Raw genomic sequence first — 27,413 nt, forward strand, 5'->3', positions numbered from 1 at the left:
ACTGTTCCCGACTTGCTTTACTAAAAAATGACAGTGAAGTATCCTTGTATATGCATGCGGTATTGTATGTGCATCTATATTCGTTGTTAGTATTTTAAAGATATATTGTGTATTATTATATAAGTTAATAGTAAAAATCACTGATTTATTATTTGTTAATTACGTTTCCACCAGAGAAAATATTTAAGTTTGCGCATCTTTACGTTTTTGATACAGTTCACAAAAAATTATCATTTTTAAGGCGACCTTCTTGGTAAATAGCTGCCTTTGTTAGCTATGGAGGTAAAATCTGAAATTAAAGAGGAATATGTTGAAAATGATTCAAGATATACTCAAGGTATAAAAAGTCCGTTATCCACATCCTTTGATCTAGGAAACTTGGGGAATGAACCAGAAGGTAACATAGGTAAGACAAGTAATATAATCCTAGTAGAACAAAAACTTTTGATTCGGAAAAATTCAAACAAGCTTATATTTTTCTAAAACTTTTTTTGTTAGTTTGTATATACAAACAAAATTCTGCCACTCAAAATTTTTGATTAAGTTTGACAATTTATATTTTCAATATCATTTTCAATTACAATTATTTTTGAGTTGGTATGTGTCCATTTAACTGGCAAGAACCACGCGTTATATTCGAGCAGAGAACCATGTTGCCCTTTGACCACTAATAGTGTATTAGTTTAGTATATTATGCAACGAGCATTTAATGATGATCATTATGCAACGAATATGAGGGATACGAAACGAGCCGCCTAGCGGCGAGTACGAGCTTCATAATAATAATTAAATGCAAGTTGTATACACGATTTTTTCTATGATAATTCACAACAAAAAATATATTCAAAGCAAGTTATCAATCGAAGTAGCACAGAAAACGACAATAAATATCGTTCCCATACCACCAGATTGACAACAGGTGGAATACTTTCTTTGGTTACAACCTCTCGAGATTTTCAAAAATTATAAATCATACAAAAAAACATATTCAAATTTATTAATTTTGTAAAGCAAACAAATTAAGTAGTTTGACAGTTTGTTTACATATTGAGAACTGTCAAAGCGTATGTATTTGACTTGCCATTGGTCACTGCGCGTGTGCCACCTGTATCGCGAATGCCATATCGCGATTCTATTGGATAAAAATATGTATCGTAATGAAAATCTGTATCATAATGAAGTTCATTATGATACAGGTAGTGACATTATAATAATTGATATATTATAGTGTGAGAATAGAAAAAATCTATTAACATCGACTTGGAGTCGCTATATTTCTTATAATCATACTATATAAATCATATATCTCGATGTTACCACTTTTAATAGTGTGCTAGTTTCATCTACTAAGTCGAACCCACTGAACATGATCTGATTCAGATCGAAAACGTTTTTCAATTCATTTGGATAACATTTTAATAGTTTTTAATAAACTTTATATACCAATATACAAAATCGAAGTTTTTTACTTTTGTACGAGTTTATAATTTTATTATTTGAATTACGATTTTCAAGATTCTTGCATTAGTTTGTAGGTACATGTATTGATATCGTTTGTTATTATTTCGATAACAAAAAAATTTTTCCTGACATGGGATTATACAGGGGTGAATGTAAGCCTTGTAATTTCTCCCAAATTTAAAAAAATCTGTGGAAAAAATGAAGACATGATTTTGTTTCATAGTCCTGTCATATTATTCCGAGGGCATCACTAAATTTTTTTGAATTATCCGAATGTTTTTTTTTCTTGTAAGAGCTGTACAATTTTTTGTGAATAAAAACACTGCTTGGTTCATAAACATAAATAACTTAAATAGAGGTTGGATTGATAAAATAAGAATGGCCCGCTTGCAGCTCAGATCTCAATCCCATTGAGCATTTGTGGGATGAATTAAAAATAGCTATTCGCCGTTATCTTAAGCCTCCAGAAAATTTGGTACAGTTAAGGCCCTGGTAGATGAATATCGGGCTATTCCCCAGGCAAGGATAACACATCTTTATTCGATGCCAAACAGATTGCGAGCAGTCGTTGCTGCGAGAGCCTGGACATACCTACCTGCTATTGAATTGTTTTGTTGTTAATTTTGTTTTGTGTTGTTAATTTTAATTAGTCAGAAATCCACTACGCATCCGCTAGGAAAAATATTCCGATTCGGATTTTTTGCACAATCTTACTCAAAAAGGATCCCTTTTAACAAATTTGCATGTTGCCAGGACCAAAAGTGGGTCAAAAATTTTTTAAACGTTTTTTTGTTTGTTTTTTTCCTAAAATTATTTTTTTTTGCATGGAACAAAGTTTTTTTTAGATTTTTTGGATCATTCCAAACAGAAAAGGTCTTGAGTGACATTTTTCCAAAGTTGATAGTTTTTTAATGTTGTTCTGAAGCTTGTGGCATTTTTATAATTAAGTATTTTCTATGGGAAATAAGCCACAATTTTACTAAAAAATGAATTTATTAACGTTCCGAAGCCCAAATCGGGTTTCGTTGTCAAAATACAAAATACTATTAAAATAAACAAAAATGTTGTTGCTAAGTAAAAAAATTCTTCTAATATTTTATTTAATCTGACTCATTTATATTGGCAATTCAGACGTATATTATACATTTTAAAGTAGAAGACTTTAAAATGATATCGCCAATATTTATGAGTTGCGTTCCTGGGACGACTTTACTAAAAGATAATTCATTCGATTACGTGAAATCAATCCCAACTCAAGAATATCCGTCGCAAAAAAATCATAGTATATTCTTGAGTTGGGATTGATTTCATGTAATCGAATGAACTATCTTTTAGTAAAGTCGTCCCATTAACGCAACTCATAAATATTGGCGATATCATTTTAAAGTCTTCTACTTTAAAATGTATAATATACGTCTGAATTGCCAATATTAATGAGTCAGATTAAATAAATTATTAGAAGAATTTTTTTACTTAGCAACAACATTTTTGTTTATTTTAATAGTATTTTGTATTTTGACAACGAAACCGGATTTGGGCTTCGAAACGTTAATAAATTCATTTTTTAGTAAAATTGTGGTTTATTTCCCATAGAAAATAATTAATTGATAGTTTTTGAGATATAAGCGATTAAAAATTGAAAAATTGCGAAATTGGCCATTTTTAACCCTCAAAAACTATGTGAAAAACTGAAAATTTGAATGTTGCCAAGGTAGGTAGATATTCTTTAAACATCGATTGATGAAATCCCGAAGATTTTTTTGCAATACAATATTCAAAACTCCTTTGTTTTTTAATTGCTAATCAAGCGTGGGCGACACTATTTTTCACCGACATCGACAGTATGGTGCAAATGAAAGGAATAAATTCGTTATTTCGTAAACCGGCGACTTTAAGGAAAAATCTCGAAACAGGTCGATTTTTATTTTTAAGTTATGATATTGCGGCATATATGGTATACTAGTGACGTCATCCATCTGGGCGTGATGACGTAATCAATGAATTTTTTTTAATGAGAATAGGGGTCGTGTGCTAGCTCATTTGAAAGGTTCTTCAATTCTCTATTCCTTCCTTCTACAGTACAACCTCGTTAATCCGGACCCCGTTCATCCAGGTGTCCGGATTATCCGGATCAATCCGGAACGAAAAAATAAAAAAATACTTTTGATAACTGTAGGTATGTATGTATGTAATGCGATTTCCCGGTCACAAATTTGTTGCCTTGAGTGATCGGACGGTCTAGGGACACGCTGTAAAGAGAATAGACTTTTTTGTAAATAAAAACTAATGCTCGCGTAAATCATATAGGGTGTAAATATAGTAAGTTATCATTTCACATGTAGTTTTATTAACCTTACTATATTTCCAGATTATCCGGATTTTCGATTTACCGGATCGCTTCCGGTCCCAGTTAGTCCGGTTAAACGAGGTTGTACTGTATTTCTTTTTTTGTCAAATAATTTAATTTAATACAATTTTTTTGGACACCCTGTATAAATAATTATGTATGTATATGTTTACATTACTGAATAGAGAATTGAAGAAAATTTCTGATGAGCTACCACACGACCCCTATTCTCATTAAAAAAATCATCTATTACGTCATCACGCCCAGACGGATGACGTCACTAGTATATATATAATAAAAATCGACCTCTTTCGGGTTTTTTCCCTAAGTCGCCGGTTTACGAGATAACGAATTTATTCCTTTCATTTGCACCATACTGTATACACATGCAACGGCGGAAAATAGTGTCGCGCACGCGTGATTAGAAATTAAAAAACAAAGAATTTTGAATACTGTATTGCAAAAAACTCTTCGGGATTTCATCAATCGATGTTTAAAGAATATCTACCTACCTTAGTAACATTCAAATTTTAAGTTTTCACATAGTGTTTGAAGGTTAAAAATGGCCGAATTCGCGATTTTCAATTTTTAATCGCTTATATGTCAAAAACTATCAACTTTAGAGAAAAGCCACTAAAGACCTGTTCTGTTTGGAATGATCCAAAAAACCTAAAAAAACTTTGCTCCATGCCAAAAAAATTATTTTAGGATAAAAACAAAAAAAAAACGTTTAAAAAATTTTTGACCCACTTTTGGTCCTGGCAACATGCAAATTTAATAAAAGGGGTCATTTTTAAGTAAGATTGTGCAAAAAATCCGAATCGCAATATCTTTCCTAGCGGATGCGCAGTGGCTTTCTGGACTAAGTGCGTTTGATATTTTTAATTAAATAAACCTGCAAAGCAGTGTTTTTATTCACAGCCTTTACAGGAAAGAGATATTTGGATAATTCTAAAAACAAAATCTTTGAGACACCTCCGATACTAGGTATCGGAGATACGAAATGAGTATGAAACAAATTCAGTCCTCCAATTTTTCCCAAGAATTTTTAAAGTTAGGAGAAAATATAACGGTTTCATTCACCCCCGTATTATGCCATCTAAGTAAAAATTTTTTGTTACTGGAATAATAACAAACGACATCAATACATGTATGGTCTTTTCATGGGCATTTTTCAGTGCGTCACAAATGATAGAAAAAAAGGTAAGCCCGTGGTAATACACCTTAATTTATAACATTTATTCTAACCTGACATTTTAGTTAAATCTGACAGTTGTCACATTTTATTTGCAATTTGTCATAAAAACAAATAAATTAGCCCAGTCGGGATAGCATGTCGGGATAGCATTTGACCTTGCATTAGGAGCTGCCCCAAATTTTATTTTTCCAATTTTTAGGGAGTGTCAATATTAGCATAAATTTAAAATCTCGACTGAATTCCGCTGTTGCGTTAGCCGCCATCTTGATTTTAAACGAGAACCGTTTTTGCTCAATATCTCCGCCATTTTCATTTTTTTGACAAAAAGTGCAAATACTTAAATTGTTGAAAATGCGATTTTCTATAATTTCATTTATTATAATTTTTTTCGTGCGGTCGATATTTTCCGAGTTATGAGGGGAAAATAGTGAGAGTTGGAGCATAATTATTGAATTACTGAATTATCTCGTTTAGTATTAGTTTTACAACAAATATGTATCTATACAAAAATGAAGAGAATTAAATTCTACACAATTTTGGTCTCTTTCATTTTTTTGATAAAATTAATATTTAAGGTAGTACGTATGCGGTAATGGCGCGAGCGTAAGACCGGATTGATTTTATAGCAATTGTTTTTGTTAAATATCTACGCCATTTTCAACTAAAATTGTTCAAAATATAATTTCCTACAATTTATTTTTAACAATTTTTTTCATGCGGTTGATATTTTCCGAGTTACATGGGAAAATACTAAAAGGTGGTGGGGGGAGCATAATTATTGAATTGAATTTTGTTTCCGAGCTGCCCCAAATTTTATAATTCTATCCTTTAGGAGAGATCAATAGTAGTGTAAATTTAAAATCTCGACTGAATTCCGCGGTTGCATTAGCCGCCATATTGATTTTAAATGAGAACTGTTGTTGCTTAATATCTCTGCCATTTTGAACTTTTCGACATAAATGGTGGGAAAGAAAATTGTTGGAAATGAAATTTCCTACAATTTCTTTGGCACAATTTTTTTATACGATTAATATTCTCCGAGTTAAGGGGGAAAATAATGGAAGCGGAGGGGAAGCATAATTATTGAATTGTCGAAAAGCGTAATTGTTGAAAATAAAGAGAATTATATTTTATACAGTTTTTGAAACTTCCAATGAAACATCAACCAAACTAAATATATAAAAGACATAAAAAGGCATTATATGCATTAAGTTCACTTAATTTTATTAACTAGCGGGTTTTATTGGTTGAATTTGTCTGTCGATATTTTAAGTTTTGTCAGCTAATATATCGTGATGTTTCAACAATTTTTATTTTAATTTTGGACCCTGTTGGGGGGAATTTTCCCATTTCCCCCCTTGTAGACCCGTAACTGGTTCTCTCGAAAAATTGTAGTAAATCGTAATTGCAACAATTTCAGTTCTTACACTTTTTGTCGAAAAGTTGAAAATGGCGGAGATATTGAACAAAAACAATTGCTACAAAATCAATCAGGTCTTACGCTCGCACTATTACCACATACGCACTACCTTAATTATTGATTATATCAAAAAAATGTACGGCATCAAAATTGTACAAAATTTAATTCTCTTCATTTTTGTATAGGTATATATTTGTCGTAAAACTAATAATAAACGAGATAATTCAATAATTCAATAATTATGCTACAACTGTCACTATTTCCCCCTCATAACTCGGAAAATATCGACCGCACAAAAAAAATTATAATGTGTGAAATTATAGAAAATCGCATTTTAAACAATTTCAGTTTCTACACTTTTTGTCAAAAAATTGAAAATGGCGGAGATATTGAGCAAAAACAGTTCTCGTTTAAAATCAAGATGGCGGCTAACGCAACGGTGGAATTCAGTCGAGATTTTAAATTTATACTAATATTGACCCTCCCTAAAGATTAGAAAAATAAAATTTGGGACAGCTCCTAATGCAAGGTTAGGCCTGTTATTCGTCTAACCCGACTGGACTAAATTGTGTTTATTGCATTTATAAAATAGTATTTTATTTGATTTGTATAGTCTTATAAATTGTATAGATTATATTCGTAGATCATCATCAACTCGCACTCGCCCACTTCTGGACATAGGTCTCCCTCAGCTCTTTCCATCTTTCTCTGTTTTGTGCGGCTTGCATCCAGTTGCTGACAATACGCTTCAGATCGTCAGCCTATCTGGTTGGTGGTCGTCCTCTGCTCCGTAGTGCTTCTTCTCGTGGCCACCACTTGAAAATACGTTTTGTCCATCGGTTGTCTGACAATCTGGCGACGGGTCCTGCCCAATTCCAATTGAGCGACGCGATTCTTTCGACGGCGTCCTTTGTTTTTCCAGTAGAAGAGAATTCGGAGGTAATATCCTGTTCTTGCTCTCATTGATTGGTGTATTACAACTATAAGATAGATTTAATGTTCTTCTTTCATTTTTAATTTGTAAAATTTAATTTGATCAATTAGTTAAAAAATTATAATAAATTAACTCAAACGTGCGCTGCGCCGAACGCTACTATAATACGAGTGCAGTGCGCCAATGATTATGAGAGGGGTGACTTGAGCGTTATAAATAAAATTTATAAATATAAAAATAAATTTTAACTATTTATAATGGGAAATAAGCCACAATATTATTAAAAAATGATTTTCAATAACGTTTCGACGCCCAAATCGGGTGCCGTTGTCAAAATACTAAATACTACTAACATAAACAAAAATGTTGTTGCTTAGTAAAAAAATTCTTCTAATAATTTATTTAATTTGACTCATTTATATCGGCAGTTCAGATACATATGATACATTTTAAAGTAGAATACTTTAAAATGATATTGCCAATATTTATGAGTTGCATCCTGGGACGACTTTACTGAAAGATAGTTCATTCGCTTACATGAAATCAACCCCAACTCAAGAATATCCGTCACAAAAAAATCATAGCATGTGATCGGTCTTTAAAAAGACAACCACATGCAACGGTGACATTAAAATTCTCGCGTTAGAGATCTCATAGTAAATCACGAGGGAAAACCAGGAAAAACCTCTCCTGTAAATTAATTGGGAGAATCTTCTGAAAATGGGCGACGAAAATTGGAAACACCGACGGCGGAAAATAGTTGTAGTACCAGACAAGAAGAAGAAGAGAAAAAAAGATAATTTTTTTATTAAAATATGTGGGAAAAATGAAAGAAGAGACATAAAAGTTGCAAGAAAAGAAGCAAAATTAAGAAGATACTAAGCAAATAAGTAGCTAACCATTGAAATATGTCTAAGAATTAAAGCTGTAAATTTTTTTTTTCTCTCGAAAGTAATAGTCCTGTCGCCAGGGGGGGTACAACGGCCTCCTGTATTCAGATGGACTTACCCAAGTTTTTATTATGTATTTTGGCCCGTAAAACACGAATTTTTTGGGTAACAGTTGATCCGGATGTCGATAAGATTGTTATAAACAAAGAAGTTGAGGAATTACATAACAGCGAGTTCTCGCAAAACAAGACATGTTTTTGTATTTTTTGGGCCATTCTAACCAAAAAATGTTCCTACAAGTTTTTTCGTAGGATGCATAGTTTTCGAGATAAACGCGGTTGAAGTTTCAAAAAATCGAAAAATTGCAATTTTTGAACCCGAATAACTTTTGATTAAAAAATAAAATAGCAATTCTGCTTACCGCAATTGAAAGATCAAGTCAAATTCTATCGGTTTCGAATATATACATTGCTAAAAAGTTATGTGTTTATTGCTAAAAAAAGCTATAAACACATAGTGTTTCCCGTGCCTAATACATGCGTTTACATGCATGCTACGTAGAAATAGCCTCGCTTGCACTTGTACCTACTCTACCTACTCGTTCGATTTTAAATGAGAAATCATTGAAAACATCACTCCAGCACTAGGTGTTTATACTTTTGTTTAACAATAAAATAGTAAATTTTTAGCAATGCAAATAACTAAAACCCATATACTTTGACTTGATCTTTCAAATGCGGTAAGCAGAATTGCTATTTTATTTTTTAATCAAAAGTTATTCGGGTACAAAAATTGCAATTTTTCGATCTTTTGAAAGTTCCACCGCGTTTATCTCGAAAACTATGCATCCTACGAAAAAATTGGTATTAACACTTTTTGGTTAGAATGGCCCAAAATATACAAAAACATGTTTTGTTTTGCGAGAAATCGCTGTTATGTAATTCCTCAACTTCTTTGTTTATAACAATCTTATCGACATCCGGATCAACTGTTACCCAAAAAGCTCGTGTCTGCGGGTCAAAATACATAAAAAAAACTTGGGTAAGTCCATCTGAATACAGGAGGCCGTTGTACCCCCCCTGGCGACAGGACTATAACGTAAATTATAAATAACTTATTTTTAAATGTATATAATGAATTCAGGTTAAATTTTCGTGGAAAATGGAAGTGTTGAATTAAGGATAGACAATATCTTACAATAGTGTTAGTAGATAGTAAGTAAAGGGACGCAAAAAGTGAAGTTCTTAGAGAGATTAAATCTTTATTATAGGTACAAGAGAGTTATTAGAAGTTTTTAGAGACACATTAGAAGTTTTTTAGAGAGATTACATTTTTATTATAGGTACATTATTTTAGAGTTAGTAAGACATATATAAATAAATCAAAAGAAGACTGAAATAGGAATTAATAATAGAGTAAAGGATACATTTTTTTTACTTATTCGAGTAATATTAGCTTAGCTTAGGACTTTTAGGTAGATACGAGATTTTTAGTTAGGTATTCCCCCGCTTATATGAGATGCCTATAGGCACTAAAAGACTATTTAAAAGTTAGGATCAATTTCATTCACTGTGGACACTGTTTTGATGAAGTGAATTAGTGAACGAAAAAAAAAAAGGACGAAAAGACACGACGTGAAAGTACGTGAACTAGTAATAGGTTATAAAATACCAGTTTTAGTATAGGGAAAATATGAACTTTTGTGTAAAATAGGAAAAAGAATATACATGTTTAGGGAAAAATTGATTGATCTGAAATGTACCATGTTACAGTTAGTTAGTATAGTTAGGAAATTTAATTTCTCAAAATAGTATTAGGTAACCATAAACATTTTGTAAAAGGGAAAGAGAAATATATCTCATTTTAAAACAGGGAGATGTAATATAGTTGGGACAACCTATATAAATTAAGTTGTAAATATCTTTATCAAAATATAATGTAGTGTATTAGCCATGCTCGAAGACAATGACTCCTGACCGTGAATTAATACGTGAGGTTTACATATTAGGTAGTGTATAAAAATGCAGCATAGGTAAATTCAAGAGTTGTTATAATTAGATACTTGATATGTACAAATGTGTGGTATAGGTAATGATTTGTATTTGTAAACAACTATGGTTGAATCACCGTTTATACGATGAAATATAAAGTTATCCAAACAATAGAGTTTTAATTAATTGGGACCAAAAATACATTAACATCACACTATTTATTACATCGTGATACTATCCCGACATCGTAAGTATTTGGTCTTACATTTAATTTACTCTCAAAATTAATACCAAATTCTAACTTTACTATAATTTTGTTTAAATTATAAATAATATCAATAATACATGGATATATAAGTAATACTAAAATATAAAATATGCACTAACTCGACTATTGACTTACTAATTGTGGTATTTTCTTTCTATTGACTTCCTCTTTCAGTATGGGTATCCACATCCTACTGTATTCCACCGAGGAATTTGCGACACAATTGGATTCGTTTAGCATAATTTTAGAACCGCTTCTTTGATTTTTCTCTTTTTACTATCTGTTTCTTTCAGGACTATACTTGAATCTCTCCACTGAACTCTATGTTCATTATCCCATACGTGTTGACATATTTGAGATCTATCAAATTCTCTATTTTTAATATAAGATTGATGTTCACTTATTCTAACGTTTAATGGTCTTGATGTTTCACCTATATAAAACTGTTCGCATTCACAAGGTATTTTATAAATACAATTCTTTGTAATTTCTTGTTCATTATTAGGTTTAGTTTTAGATAGAATAGATCTCAATGTGTTGGTTGTTTTGAATGTTGTTGAAATGTTGAATTTATTTCCTATTGTTTTAAGTTTCTCTATGCTATGATTTTGTTGTGACGGATATTCTTGAGTTGGGGTTGATTTCATGTAATCAAATGAACTATCTTTCAGTAAAGTCGTCCCAGGAACGCAACTCATAAATATTGGCAATATCATTTTAAAGTCTTCTACTGTAAAATGTATCATATGTATCTGAATTGCCGATATAAATGAGTCAAATTAAATAAATTAATAGAAGAATTTTTTTACTAAGCAACATTTTTGTTTATGTTAGTAGTATTTTGTATTTTGACAACGGCACCCGATTTGGGCGTCGAAACGTTAATAAAAATCATTTTTTAATAATGTTGTGGCTTATTTCCCATTGTAAATAGTTAAAATTGTAAAAATGCCACAAGAAAATAGCTTCAGAACAACAATAAAAATAAATATAATATTTTTATAAAAATAAATTAATTTTAGAAAATTCTTTATGTAAGGTTTTCCTTTGTAAAATTTTCTGAATTTTTAAATGGCCAAGTCAGTGTTTTTCTAAAATTTATATTTTCGTAGGTCTTTAAAAAACAACTAATTTCGCAGTTTATGTGTATAATAAAAAGTTAAGCACCCATTTTTGGAGTAGAACTTTTTGATATGTTGTTTACAAAACGTTTCTTAATGAAATTACAAAAAGTTTTATCTTGTTTGATCTTTTCCGTAAGCAAAAACTCTATTGACTCCCCTATGAACAATGTGATATAATTCCTGTTTTTTTATTAGTTACAGCAGTGAAAGCTGAAATTAAGGAAGAGTTGTACGAAGGTGACTCAAGAATATTAAAGAGTCAGTTACATACATCTCTTAATCCAGGAGACTTGAAGAATAAACCAGATGAGGATAATTCAGGTGATATAAATACACTTCTCTAAGAAATTAACGAAGCATCTTAAAAATGGGTAATTTTTGATGTCTCGAATTTCCTAAACCTGTTGTCCGATTTAAGTTATTTTTTTAATATGTTATAGCCTCATTCTTTAACAATGTCGCTGTAATCATATTGTTGCTAGACCGGTAAATTATCATTCTATACCGGTTGTACCAATCATACTTTTTTCTCTCAAAGTTCGCAACACCCTGTGGAATATTCTAGCATTTATAAAATACTTAAATTAAAACGCAACTAGTCTCAGGTTTTCTTAACATACTGTCTTTTGATTCATTCGATTATGTTGGATATTAAAAAAGTTAGGTACTGTTAGGTGTTTTTAAATAAAAGTGACGAACTTTAAGGGGTTATTCTACATGGAAAAATAATGACAGTTTGCTTTATAAAATGTATGTCCGCAAATGCTTCGTTTCCGAGATACTAGGTGTTGAAGAATAGAAACTTATTTTGAATACTTTGTAAGTGTTGATATGTTTTATTTTTGCAAGAAAACTGCGCATCGTATAAAAAAATAAGGAAAGATAGACTTTTGTTACAAATTCAAAAATGATTTTTACTTTTAAATATGTCAGTTATGTACTATTTTTTTCTTTAAAAAAATTCAGACCATTCACCATTTTTAAGGTGGTGCGTTAATTTCTTGAAGAACTATAATTATAAGGGTGAACTTTTTATTTTTTATTATGGTTCTAAATAAATTCAACGGATTTCACATTTATTAGCTTGAGTTTTCTGTATTGTTGATATATTATACGTCACTACATTTTTACATATGGGGGCATTTCTGAGCTAGTATTACTAACTAGTTAGTATTATTAATATCTAATATTTTCATTTTCATTTTATGACACTTTGTTACTGGGTACTAGTATACAGGGTGTAACAAAAAGACAGGTCATAAATTAAGTCTCATATTCTGGGACCAAAAATAGTTTGATTGAACCTAACTTACCTTAATACAAATAATGTGTACCAAAAAAAGGTACAGCCCTTTGAAGTTACAAAATGAAAATTAATTTTTTCAAATATATCGAAAACTGCTAGAGATTTTATATTGAAAATGGAGATGTGGCTTTCTTATAGCAGGTATATCTTTAAAAAATAACAGCAGAATTTGTGCACCCTATAAAACTTTGATGGGGTTTTGTTCCTTTAAACCCCCCAATGTTTGCGTACGTTCCAATTAAATTATCATTGTGGTACCATTAGTTAAACACAATGTTTTGAAAACTTTTGCCTCTTAGTACTTTTTCGATAATCTAGTTTTATCGAGATATTTTGAACATTTCTAAAATCCAGCACATATTTTAAAATGGTTAAGTAACATTATAGAATATTATTTTCATAATATTATTCCACGTCTCTATAATCTTACTTAACAATTTAAAAATATTTGGCGGATTTTACAAAAAATATCTCGATAAAAACTGTAGAAGTATTAGACTTAGGTATCGAAAAAGTACTAAGAGGCATAAAAGTTTTAAAAATATTGTGTTTAACTAATGATACCACAATGTTAATGGGTGGGGGTTTAAGCGAACGAAAGCTCCATAAAATTTTTATGGGGTGCACAAATTTCACTCTTATTTTTTTAGGATGTTCCTGCGATAAGGATGCCACTTGTCCATTTTCAAAAGCTTTTAAATAAGGTGCCACATGATGTACCGGGTGTCCCAATAAGAATGGCTCTCGGCCATATCTCAGTAACCGTTTATAGTAGAGCTTTGAAATAAAAAATTTTATAACAAAAGTTGCCTAAGGAAAAGCCTGGAAATTATTTTCATAATTGTGGGACCACCGCTAGAGGGCGTAATTGAATATCAAAAATTAAAAAAATCTAAATTTTACAAAATTTTCCTAATGAAGGGGCACTGGAAATCCGATCGTCGTATTCTTCATAAAATTCTACGCATATTTGATTTGACAAGTTTAGGTCTACCTTTGGAAATAAGAGGTGGGGGTGAGTGGGAATCTTGTTATGAAAAACTGGCTGTGAGTCCGGTTCTGCTTAATCAAATTTTGGAAACTTGGTCTTGTTGAAGACAGATCTTTTTCGTCAATGTAAAAGTTATGATTTCGAACCAACTTACTGAGTAATATGCCAGCTAGAAGGCGTTATTTAATTTTTTTCAGAAATCTAGTGTTCCTTGGAAAATATTAAATACAAACATGCATTTTTAATACCATATTACAAAATTAGACAAAATTAGCAACAGAATAGCGAAAACCGCATGTTAATACATTTTTTCTATCTCGAGATATCTTACAAAACGTGTAAATTTAAAAACATAACTGTTACTGTCACCGGTAAACGAAATTCATTAAAAGTAGTGTGCTATGGAAACAACAAAGAAACATTTTCCAGCTGTCAACGTATATTAGGTCTTTTCAACGCTTCTCATTTGTTTCGAGCCTCGTTCATATCTCGTTTATTAATATTATACACGGATTATACGGCATATGACAGAGGCTCGAAACAAATGAGAAGCGTTGAAAAGCCCTATTACAAAGAAATAAAAACAACTATTTAGTGATGACATAAACGTTCAAATTTTTGCCCATCATTTTCGTTGCAAAGATTTACTCTTTCAAGAGTAGATTGAACAGCAGTCTCAATTTCTGCTCTCGATATGCTTTGAATGGCGTTTAGTATTCTCTGGATAATGTATTCTAGAGAAGTGTATGATGGGCAACAATTTGAATATTTAGGTCGTCACTAAGTAGTTCTTTTTGTTCTGTGTTATATTTAATTTTAATAGTATTGTTTCTCTTTATATTGTTGTTTTAATTAATTATATTTTTATACGTTGACATCTGGAAAATGTTATTTTCTTTTTTTCCACAGCACACTACTTTTCATTAATTTAGTTTACCGGTGATAGTAACAGTTATGTATAAAATTTACACGTTTCTCGAGATATCTTGAGATAGAAAAAAGGTATCGACAGGCGGTTTTCGCTGTTCTATTGCTAATTTAATCTAATTTTATAAAGCATGATTAAAAATGCATACTTGTATTTAATATTTTCCAAAGAAAACTAGATTTCTGAAAAAAATTAAATAACGCCTCCCAGCTGGCTTAATACTTATTAGAATGGTTCAAAATTATCACGCTTACATTGAAGAAAAAGATCTGTCTTCAACAAGACCCAGTTTTCAAAATTTGATTTAGCAGAACCGGACTTACAGCCATTTTTTCATAACAAGGTTCCCACTCACCCCCACCTCTTATTTGCAAAGGTAGAGTTAAATACAATAATCGGATTTCCAGTGCCCGTTCATTAGGAAAATTTTGTAAAATTTAGATGTTTTTAATTTTGATATTCAATTACGCCCTCTAGCGGTGAACCCACAATTATGAAAATAATTTCCAGGCTTTTCCTGAGGCAACTTTTGTTATAAAATTTTTTATTTCAAAGCTCTACTATAAACGGTTCCTGAGATATGGCCGAGAGCCATTCTTATTGGGACACCCGGTACTTTCCCATTGAAAAAAATCAAAGTTATCAAAAAAATCAAAGAGTCTCACCTGAAGAGAGATCGCGTAAAGTTTGAAACATTGTTGCTATAATATACTATCATTATTTTAAAAATCGACTTGTCCGAGTGTTTTGCTTATGTGCTAAAAATGAATAAGTTAATTTAGGGAGGGGGTCAGTCACATTCATTTCAGCGCACTGTATGTAAGGAATCTAATAGAAAAAGGAAGGAAACACAATATAACAATGCTGTTCTGTTTCGTAGATTACACAAACGCTTTCGATTCAGTAAAATAGAATTCCTTCTGGAGAATCATGGGAAGTACGAGAGTGCCTAACCATTTAGTTACTCTAATATAAAAAAAATACGTTAGATAAAAACTCAGCTAAATTTAAAGAACACGGAATATATTTAAACGCGTTTAAAACAAAAAAGGTACCAGGCAGGGCTGCATACATACATCACCATTATTATACAATATATATTCTGAATATATAATGAGGAAAGTACTAGACGAATGGGATGGAAGGATTACTATATGAGTCCAAAAAATCAGTAACCTGCGATACTCAGATGACACACGTATACTTACTATGTACTACCGAACAATATCAAGTAACAGTAAGCAGAGGTTGACCGCAGTTGGTAAATGCCCTTGTTTTTCCCATTGCTTCACACACATTTGAAACATATATTGTTTTTATTACCTATAATATATTGGCTAATTGTCTTAAGATCAGACAGAATTATCTTAAGGTCTGTTTTTTACAGCATGCAAAAGCTCTCCAGGGTTATTCATTCATGTCCAGTTCTTTATATATCGTAGCCATGCCATTTGTTTCCGACCCTCCTCTCTTGCCCTCAACATTTCCTTGGATGATTTGCGGAATTATGTATTTTCCCCCTCTCAAGATATGGCACAGGTATCCAATTTTTCGTGCCTTGATCAAGTTGAGCAATTCTATTTCAGTATTTGCTGTTCTTAAGACTTCCACGTTTCTTAGCCCATCTGTCCATGGTAGGCGGAACACTCTTCGCAAGGTCCACATTTCGAAGGGCTCCAACTTATTAATGAAAGATATTTTCAACGTCCATGTCTCCGTGCCGTATAACAATATAGGCCATACATAGCACTTAACCATTCTGTAACGGAGATTGGATTGAAGGAAAGATTAGGGTTATAAAGTAGCGGTTTAAATTTAGTAAAGGCTTGTCTTGCTTGTTCGGTATTGCATTTTATTTCTTGCTAAGGAGCCCATTGGCCATTCATCATCATTCCCAAATATTTGAACGCTTTCACTTGGTCGATTGGAGCATTATCTATTTGCAGTTGTCCCTTAAAAGTGCGCCCTTTCTTATTGCCATACATTTAGTTTTTACAGCATTTATCTTCAATTCATATGTTTTCCTTGCAGTCTTGCGATTTTCCTATTTATTTTATTTAGCATCAACTGCATACCATGTTCGTTATCTGTGATTATCCCGGTGTCGTCGGCATAACTAATGTTATTTATGGTGTACCTACCCGTTGACCTTTATACCACAATTAGAGCCTTCAAGTTCCTCTGCAAAAGATTCTCCATATACAAAACAATTTAAAATCCCTCTGTGTTCGTTGATTTGTTCAGTCTTGCTCGTGCCTTTTGACTCCAATAGAGATTCTGGATAACTGTCATATCTTTCTCATCAATATTAGCATTGTGTAGTACTTTCATCATTGAATCGTGTGTGTTTTTACAGTGTTAAACGCTTTTTCATAATCGAAGAACAGAATGTAATGAATATATCTTTTCGTTGTCCATGCAGTTTTGTACAAGGGTGTTCAAACAGAATGCTGTTTCGAGTGTCCCGAGCCAGTTCTTGTAACCAAATGTCTCTCGCCGCTTAGCTCTTCTAACTTTACTCTTTTGAAACATGTACTCCCAAAATAATCGATAGAAGTAAGATAAAAGCCTTTGAGATGTGAATCTACAAAAAAATTCTACACGCGTCCTGGACACAACAAAGAACAAAACTGTCAATTCCGGAAGACCCTCATATAAAAGACAGGCTATTAAAAATTTCAACTGAGCGTACTTAAATTATTTCGGCCATGTAGCCAGAAGAACTGGATTATGGTACTATTGTTACTGTTGGTAGTATCGGAAAAAGTAGTAGGTATAAGAAAATGTAGAAGGTCGAAGACTTAAAAGAATATCTCCAATAGGATGGACAGACCAAATGAAGACCCTGGTGGGAAAACATAGACAGCATGCTAATACTACTTAAAGTGACTACGCCCTAACAAGGGCTCAAGGAATTAGGAGGTGTGCATGAATTCCTGGTCCCACCACACAACTAAAGCTTTTTGTTAGCTTCTTTATTAATAAAATAGAAAATATGTAGCTTTGTTTTGGCTACAAGTGGTTTTTTTTTATAGTAAGCTTTCACTTTATCCAGTGATCTTGAGAGTTTGCCGTCTGTCTCTGCAAATTATCTTCCTTGTGCAGCGATGGATTTGCCAAATGGGAATATGAATTGTTTTTTTTCATGATGTATTGGCTGGTCGTTTGTGTAGATGTTAAATAGTAGAAGAGCCAGCATACTGTCCAATCCATGCTTCTGGATTTTTGGGCGATTGCTTTGACTTTGGAGTATTACAGACAACTGACGGTCTAGCAGTACATATATATCATATAAAGTTAGTTAATTTGATACCTTTAACACTTTGCACACTTTGGAGACCAACCTTTTGCAGTTTACGGTGTAATACATTGATGGAGAGTTCCACGAATGCCACTCCCAGCATTATTTCCAGACAGAAACCAGCTTGTTCACGGATCAAGAGTTTCGTCTATGGTTGCTTGAAAGCGAATTAGGATTATATTATGCTCCACGCTTTTGAAAATAAACATAAAAAGTACCAAATTGATGTCAACCCGAAAATATCAAAACGTACCTTAACCTTGCAAACTAAATGGGCACATTTTAGAACAGGTCAATATATTTAAGTACTTGGGATGTTGGATCTATAGCAGCCTAAATCCTTATCCAGAAATAAGATCGAGAATAGAACAGGCCAGAAAATCTTTCGAAAAAATCAAAAAATTTCTTGGTGATTTTCGAATAGAACTCGAAATTTGACTACGTTTATCCAAATGGTACGTCTGGTCGACTCTTCTCTATGCAGTTGCGATATGGACATTTAAAGCATCAACCGTAGATAAATTAGAGGCCTTTGAAATGTGGCTCTACCGGAGAATCTTCAAAATTTTATGGACATCGCATACTGATAAATAATAAGTACTAATATGCTCAAATTATAGTGAATGGACAGATCGAGGAAAAGAGAGAAATAGAAAAGAAAAGACTATCGTGGCTCAGAAACATCCGATAATGGACAGGGCTAAATTTTGAACAGCTAATAAGAACAGCTGAAGACAAAGAAGAGTTTGCGATAGTTGTAGTGGCCAACCTCCATTGAGGAGGCCGCACTTTAAGGAGAAGAAGAAGGTACAGCACTGAGATCGGGCGATAACTTTTAGCTTCCGATGGATCTTTTCCAGATTTGAATAGAGCAAGAAAATTATATTTCCTCCACAGTTTCGAGAGATCTTCGTGCAGTGACGTAAGATGGGGTTACTTTGATCAAAATTAATCTTTCATCGCACCTAGCAATCATAAAGTTATGATTTGGTTTTTGAAAAAATATATTTAAATCGGATTTTACTTAGCTATTACACTATACAAAAATATTCTCAAAAAATAAAATATTTTAATAGAAAAAAAAAAAGATAAATGTCTGATCAAAGTTACGCTTCAAGTGGGGTTACTTTGATCACACATACAATTTACCTGATATTTGTATTGTAACCCCTAAAATTAAAAAACAAAATATTAGAGAAAGTATTGTTATGTTTGCTGATAATTATAAACAAAAATAGGTGAAAATTCAAGGCTAGGTATTAAATATATACAAAAATTTAACATTTCTAGGCTTCAATTAAACACGAAAGCTTTTACACAGAAAACTAATCAAAGACAGAATTTGCAAAAGTATGTCGACCTCTGTGTATTATAGGCTGCCAAATTTTAAAATGATATTATGTAAGGGTACTTCACAAATATCATTAACATGTGGAAAAATAAAAGTAGTATTTTTTTCACCATATGGCCTGATACAATTTATAAGATATGACTGTTTTGCTTTATCTGCTTCCAATATTTGAGCTACAAATTTTTTAATTTTCTCAGTTTTTAACTGTTCATCATAAACAAACTGCACCACAACGAAACTATCTTTTTCGAGATTATCAACACTAGGTTTTATAAAAGGAGAGTTTTTTATTGGTCCCATACCAGAACATTCACCAATATCATTTGATATATTTGAACTTTCGTTCTTTCCATGATGTTTTGTCCTACCAGTCTCTTTCTCATCAGAAATTAGTTCATCAGTTTCAGATTCTAGTTTGTCATGATCGGACTCTTGTGCGTCGTGAATGCTAGAATTTTCACTGTCACTGCTTTCAATTGCGGCTATGCTCTTACTCGGAACAACATTTAATCGTTTCTTTCTTAGCGGTTTAGACGTATTGTTGTCGTTATTGCCAAACTTTTTTCTTTCAGAAAATTCGTTAGGACACTTTCTACATTTTGCACAATTTCACCGTCGTTTTTATTTGAAGGTAATTTATTTAATACTTCACGTTTATTAAGGGGATATATACCTGTAGCAGCAAAACTGTTTATTAAATTTCGCCATACGGCACATTCTTCTTTATGGCCTGGACGTGGCTCACTTCTGTGTTTGGATGGTTGAAACTATGATTTATCCATCTGATCTAAGCACTGTCTTAAAAGGATAGGAAAACGATCTGTAGGCGCAGTAGTTAGACGTAAATTTTGTAGTTTCCAAGTTGTTAGTGTAGCACGCCATGCGCTCTTCATGGGTCTAAAAAATACGACATCTAGAGGTTGGCACAGATGAGTCGAATTTGGCACTAAGCAAGCGAAACTGATGTTGTTCTCATTGCATGTTTTTATTACATCCCCATCTAGGTGTGAAGAAAGGTTATCTCCTAAGAGCACTTTTCTGCTTTGTAATCTTTTGGCATGCGGTAGAAAGGAGGTCATAAACCAGTCGCGAAATGTGACTGTATCTATCCAAGCGGTAACTGTTCTATTGTATCTACTGCCTCTCGAACAACATGATTGATCGCAACAAGGTGCTCCAACAGGACCATTTTCTTTCCACGTGTCCTAAAGATGGATACTTTTATAGATAATGTAAGGAGGTAACAGTATTCCACTAGCAGAACCACAAATCATTATACTAGTTGCCGTCTTGGAATGATTACATATTTTTCAGGGTATTTTACCCCTCGTTTGTATACTCCCCATTTTTTTCCTGAGTCGTCAGATATACTGGACTCATCATAATTAAATATGTTTTCAGGTGGTACATCTTTTAAAGTATCTGATAAGTTTGCAAAATAAGCCTCAATCGTTTCTCTGGAAATTTTACTTCGTACTTGTTTAATTTTTGTGGATAAACGTTGGCCAAATGAATTTTTGTGTCGTATTATTATACTAAGGGCCCAATCTTTTCCCGGCATGTTATTGACAAACTTATTGACCACTCTTCCTTGACGTTCCAAATAACATTTGGCCATCATTCTTATATCGAGTAAAGTTTGCGGAAATCCCCAATCTGCACACTTAGCCGCGGCTGCTAAAATAGCTTTTTCTTCAACATGACTGAAAACCGGCTGAGCTGATGGATTTTTAATATGTGCCCCATTGAATTTGTTACGAAGTGTTCCAAACGGAATTTTATACGTTGCTGATGCTCCTCTTAAGGTAAGACTTCCAGTAACAATGTCATTAAGTGCTCGTTCTACCGTTTCTTCATCGTAATTTTTGTAAGGCCTACTGCCAAGACGTTTTGTGTACGTACGCACCATATTTCTGAAAAAGAAAATGTACACTAGTAGACTATTTTATACGCTGGGGTTTGTTTAATCACTGATTAAAGAAGCCTCCGATCAAAATTACCCCGCGACACAATATTAAAAATAAAAACATGGTAAAATACAGTACTTTAAAATTTGAGGTTAAACCTACATCATGAAAGTACCTATATTAACATAACGAAATGATTTTGTTACCTAAATAACATGTCTATGGCTTACCATAGAAGTAATTTTGGTGCTAAAATATGCACAAATTATTGTTTCTTAGAATAATACTTACTTGTATGTATATTTGCCAGAGAACACGCGAAACACGACTCACACGGTTAACAATAGCATTCCACTGTTGCCACGTATAAAAATTACAGCGAAATATTCGATCAGTTTCGATTGGAATGAAATATATTTTAGGCGGGAAGTTACGATTAAAGTAGCCCCATCTTACGGTAAATGTAATTGTTGATCAAGTCCAGTAAACAAATGATGTATTAAGAATAATAAGATTATGCATCTGGTAAAAAACCATGTAAAGTTTGTTCAAAACAATTTTCAGGATATCCATTATAAATGTATCTACAGTCCGTACAATATAGATACATTTGCACGTCATTATCTAAGTCAGAGATCTAAGTTGACATTGTTGACCAATTACAAAAAATTCTTGAATTCATTTTAAATCAAATATATCACATAATTATTGCGGAAGTGGATTATACAAAAAGAAAAAACAAAATAAAAATCAATGTAAATAACTGAAAATATTAAAAATAGAAAACAAAAATTAAGCTATAATCTTACGTTAAAGTAAATAATAAAAACGATAAATATAATAAAACAAATACTTACTTAGCAAATAATAAAAACAGATCTGAAGTGTCAAATACCGAAATTGTCAAATAAATGTTACCAATTTATGCCAAAATGTCATTTCTGTTCGATCGAAGTTAGAGTGTAATCCTAACGAGTGTCCTTTATAAAAACGGTTATACAAATTAAATTTACAATAATAGAAATCTTCCAATATTACTTCTACGCGTATATAATATATGCTGTAATTCCACTGTCTTCGGCTAAATTATTCTAAAAAGGAACAGAACTACCACTTAAATATTTCGTGTTGGTAACATGTGACGTCACATGCTATGACACGGATGACGTGCAACGGTATCTACATTGTACGAACTGTAAGGAGAAAAGAATCAATACAGCAGATTACTCGGCGGGAAAACAAAATGTAATAATAATTAATAAATAATTATCTATAAATGAAAACGTTTAATGACCCATTTACCTATTTATTATATGACATTGCCTATTATGCACTAGCTAGTATGTGAATAAAGTATATCAAATATACAGGGTGTAACAAAAATACAGGTCATAAATTTAATCACATATTCTGGGACCAAAAATAGCTCGATTGAACCTAACTTACCTTAATACAAATGTGCACATAAAATAAGTTACAGCCCTTTGAATTTACAAAATGAAAATCGATTTTTTCCAATATATCGAAAACTATCGGAGATTTTTTATTGAAGATGAACATGTGGCATTCTTATGGTAGTAGTATCTTAAGAAAAAATTATAGTGACATTTAGACACCCTAGTAAAAATTTTATGGGGGTTTTGTTCCTTTAAATCCCCCCAAAACTTTTGTGTACGTTCCAATTTAATTATTATTGTAATACCATTAGTTAAAAACAATGTTTTAAAATTTTTTTTTGCCTCCCAGTATGTTTTCGAAAAGTCATTTTTTATCGAGATATTTTGGATATTTGTCAAATCCATCACATATTTGTATATGGCTAAGTACGATTATAGACTTGATAATAATAGGAGAATTTATTTATGATTTACATTTTTAGGTATATTTTGAACCATATTAAAAAAGAAGCCACATCTCGATAAAAGGTGCCTTATCGAAAAAATACAGACAAGCAAAAAAGTTTTAAAAACACTGTGTTTAACTAATGGTATCGCAGTAATAGTTTAATTGGAACGTACACAACCATTTGGGGGGTTTAAAGGAACAAAACCCCCATAAATATTTATGTAAACATATTAGAAAAGAAGCCGTAACTCGATAAAAACTACCTTGTCGAAAAAATAATAACAACCAAAAAGTTTTAAAAATATTGAGTTTAACTAATGGTATCACAATAATAATTTAATTGGAACGTACACAAAAGTTTGGGGGGTTTAAGGGAACAAAACTCCCATAGAATTTTTATGGGGTGCACAAATTTCACTATAATTTTTCTTTAAGATACTCCTGCCATAAAAATGCCACATGTCTATTTTCAATAAAAAATCTCTAATAGTTTTCGATATATTCGAAAAAATCGATTTTCATTTTGTAACTTCAAAGGGCTTTAACTTATTTTATGTGCATATTTGTACTAAGGTAAGTTAGGTTCATTCGAACTATTTTTGGTCCCAAAATAGGTGATTTAATTTATGACCTGTATTTTTGTTACACCCTGTATATTGGAAGTAAATACAGTAAAACCTCCGTTAACCGAAACCTTTTTAACCGAAACACCGTTTAACCGAAACGGCTGGCAGTTTCAATAATTTCGTCAAAAAAGTATATTTTTATCGCAACACGGAAACAATTCGATGTTAATTTGTTAACATCGTAAATATTACTTTAATACACAACTAAATAATAGGTCTGGATCACGCGTATGCAAAAAAAGTTGATTAATAGCAAGCTGAAAATTTGTTAATAGCTTAAGGATGTCTAGTCGGACAAACTTTGATATATGGGAACACTGGAACAGGGGCAGTTTTAATTGTGGAACAGGTTAAAAATTTGGAACGGTCACACCACTAAAACAGCACATTTATTGTGTCAGACAGAACAGACTTAAACTCTCCGAACAGAGATTAAACTCTCATGCAAAAATCAGACTGCTATTTATCACCAAATGGGCGTTTTAATGAGTGGAACATGTAGAATATGTCAAATGACAGGAATTATGACAGGTGATAAATAGCAGTCTGATTTTGGCATGAGAGTTTAATCTCTGTTCGGAGAGTTTAAGTCTGTTCTGTCGGACAAAATAAATGTGGCGTTCTCGTGGTGTGACCGTTCAAAATTTTTAACATGTTCCTCAATTAAAACTGCCCCTGTTCCAGTGTTCCCATATATCAAAGTTTATCCGACTAGACACCCTTAAGCTATTAACAAATTTTTAGCTTGCTATTAATCAACTTTTTTTTCATACGCGGGATCCAAACCTATAACGCAACTAAATAATATACAACAATGCGTTTGCCAACTTTGACCACGAATTCTATGTCATTTGATACAAGAAGAATAAGAAAACAATGTCATTTTTAACCGAAATTCTGGTTATCCGAAACGGCTTCTTCCCCAATTATTTCGGTTAACGGAGGTTTTACTGTATTGCATTAAATCTTTCCTTACAATGAAAATCATATTAATTTTTGTTTTTATTTCAGTTTTTCTCAAAGAAGAGCACACATCAGAAACTACGGAAAAAATATCAGTAAGTTCATCTAAGAAAAAACAACGTACGAGCCGATCTGTTGAAGAAAAAACTTTAAACTGTGAAATTTGTTTTAAAAAGTTTTCTCAAAAAACTAATTTAAACAAACATTTAAGAGTACACACTGGCGAAAAACCTTACAAGTGTGAAATTTGTTTTAAACTATTCAATCAAAAACGTTCTTTGGATGAACACAAAATAGTTCACACTGGAGAAAAACCTCACAAGTGTGAAATTTGTTTTAAGCAGTTTTCAAGGAGAAGTTCTTTGGGTAAACACAAAATAGTTCACACTGGAGAAAAACCTTACAAGTGTGAAATTTGTTTTAAGCAATTTTCAAGGAAAAGTTCTTTGGATGAACACAAAGTTATTCACACTGGAGAAAATCCTCACAAGTGTGAAATTTGTTTTAAGCAATTTTCAAGGAAAAGTTCTTTAGATGAACACAAAATCATTCACACTGGAGAAAAACCTCAGTGCGAAATTTGCTTTAAGCAGTTTTCAAGGAAAAGTTCTTTGGATGAACACAAAATTATTCACACTGGGGAAAATCCTTATAAGTGCGAAGTTTGTTTCAAGCAATTTTCTCAGAAAGGTAATTTGAAAACACATTTTAGATTGCACACTGGAGAACAACCTTATAAGTGTGAAATTTGTTTTAAGTTATTCAATCAAAAACATTCTTTGGACGAACACAAAATAATTCACACTGGAGAAAAACCTCACAAGTGCGACATTTGTTTCAAGCAATTTTCAAGGAAAAGTTCTTTGGATGAACACAAAATAGTTCACACTGAAGAGAATCCTTACACGTGCGAAATTTGTTTTAAGCAGTTTTCAAGGAAAAGTTCTTTGGATGAACACAAAGTAGTTCACACTGGAGAAAATCCTTACAGGTGTGAAATTTGTTTTAGGCAGTTTTCTCAGAAAAGTAATTTGAAAACACATTATAGATTGCACTCTGGAGAAAAACCTTACAAGTGTGAAATTTGTTTTAAGCTGTTCACTCATAAAAGTTCTCTGGATGAACACAAATTATTTCACACTGGAGAAAAACCTCACAAGTGCGAAATTTGCTTCAAGCAGTTTTCAAGGAAAAGTTCTTTGGATGAACACAAAATAGTTCACACTGGAGAAAATCCTTATAAGTGTGAAATTTGTTTGAAGCAGTTTTCTCAGAGAAGTAATTTGAAAACACATTTTAAATTGCACACTGGAGATAAACCTTATAAGTGCGAAATTTGTTTTAAACAGTTTACTCAGAAAAGTAATATGAAAACGCATTTCAGAGTACATACTGGAGAAAAACCTTAGAAGTGGTAGCAGTTACCAAAATTATCCCTCAAAAATTTCCTTCGATACGCCCATGACTCGAAAGCCTTGTCATCGTAGGAAGAAGTTGGGCATCGCCTTGCTTCGTAGCGGCTCTCTCTCTTGTCGTTTCTCCATTACTGAGGATCTTGATTTCTTTTGGTCTCTATCTTCAGCCACTCTAAGAGCTTCGCAGAATGAGTTTCCAGCTGAATTGTTAATTTGGCCAGACCATCTAGTTGGTGATCGTTCTCTTGATCTTCTTACCGAAAGGTTTCCAGAAACAATTAATCTCTCCAAACTATCGTCACCTCTGCGAACCACGTGACCGAAGGATTGCAGAATTCGTTGCAGACATTATTGTGGACAGCCTTTTTTTTAATTTCGAGTTGGTTTAGAATGGAAACGTTTGTCCCATGCGCTGTCCAAGGTATGCGCAGCATTGTTCTCTAGCATCACATCTCAAAGGCATCAATTTTTTGGCGCTCGCGTGCACGAACAATTTAAGTCTCTTCCCCGTATAGAAATATTGAGACTACAAGGGCATTCACCAGTCTCATCTTGACATTTAAGAGATATATCTGTCTTTCCTAACTTTAGTTAGGCGACTCATCCCATTTTTTGCCATACCAATACGCCTCCGAACTTCTGCTTCACAGTTACCATCGTCAGTTATATTATACTAGACCCGAGATAGATAAAGGTGTTTACTATCCGATATTCCTGTAATATGTTAGACAGTTGAATAGTGTCGAATCTGCCCACCACCATTATTTTTCTCTTAGCTTTATTAACTTTCAAACCAACTCTATTGTTTTCGTACTGAACTCTTCAACTTTCGTACTCAAACATTTCTTGCGTTTTATTTTTATTTATCGTATGGACTTTCACAGTACGATAAATGCACAAATATAATATATGTATATTATTCAAACACTAATATAATGAATGAACCAAAATATTAATGTCCAAGTTACATAGCCATTCAATTGCTTCTGGGGAGCATTCCACAAAGTCCTGGAGGTTTCCACGGTAGGCTCAAATCTTGCTCATTTGCTGCTATAAGTGTAGTGTCACCAGAAAATCTTAATTGGAGATTTTCCTACCAGCTACTGTTACTCCACCGGCTTATTCTTCTAAAGCCATCCTCATGACA

At 32.5% G+C, this 27,413-nt stretch overlaps 1 protein-coding gene across 1 annotated transcript in view; it reads left to right on the forward strand.

Annotated features, from left to right (window-relative positions):
* The first annotated feature begins 4 nt into the window (after positions 1–4).
* Positions 5–27,413, forward strand: part of LOC114336052 (uncharacterized) — a 76,026-nt gene continuing 48,617 nt past the window's right edge. The window contains exons 1-3 of the mRNA XM_028286380.2: positions 5–406; positions 11,829–11,954; positions 24,900–24,946. Of these exons, the coding sequence (XP_028142181.2) occupies positions 277–406; positions 11,829–11,954; positions 24,900–24,946 (303 nt within the window). The 5' untranslated portion in view covers positions 5–276. The remainder of the gene's footprint in view (positions 407–11,828; positions 11,955–24,899; positions 24,947–27,413) is intronic.

The sequence above is a fragment of the Diabrotica virgifera genome, chromosome 1 (assembly GCF_917563875.1).
Source record: "Diabrotica virgifera virgifera chromosome 1, PGI_DIABVI_V3a".
Taxonomy (NCBI): domain Eukaryota; kingdom Metazoa; phylum Arthropoda; class Insecta; order Coleoptera; family Chrysomelidae; genus Diabrotica; species Diabrotica virgifera.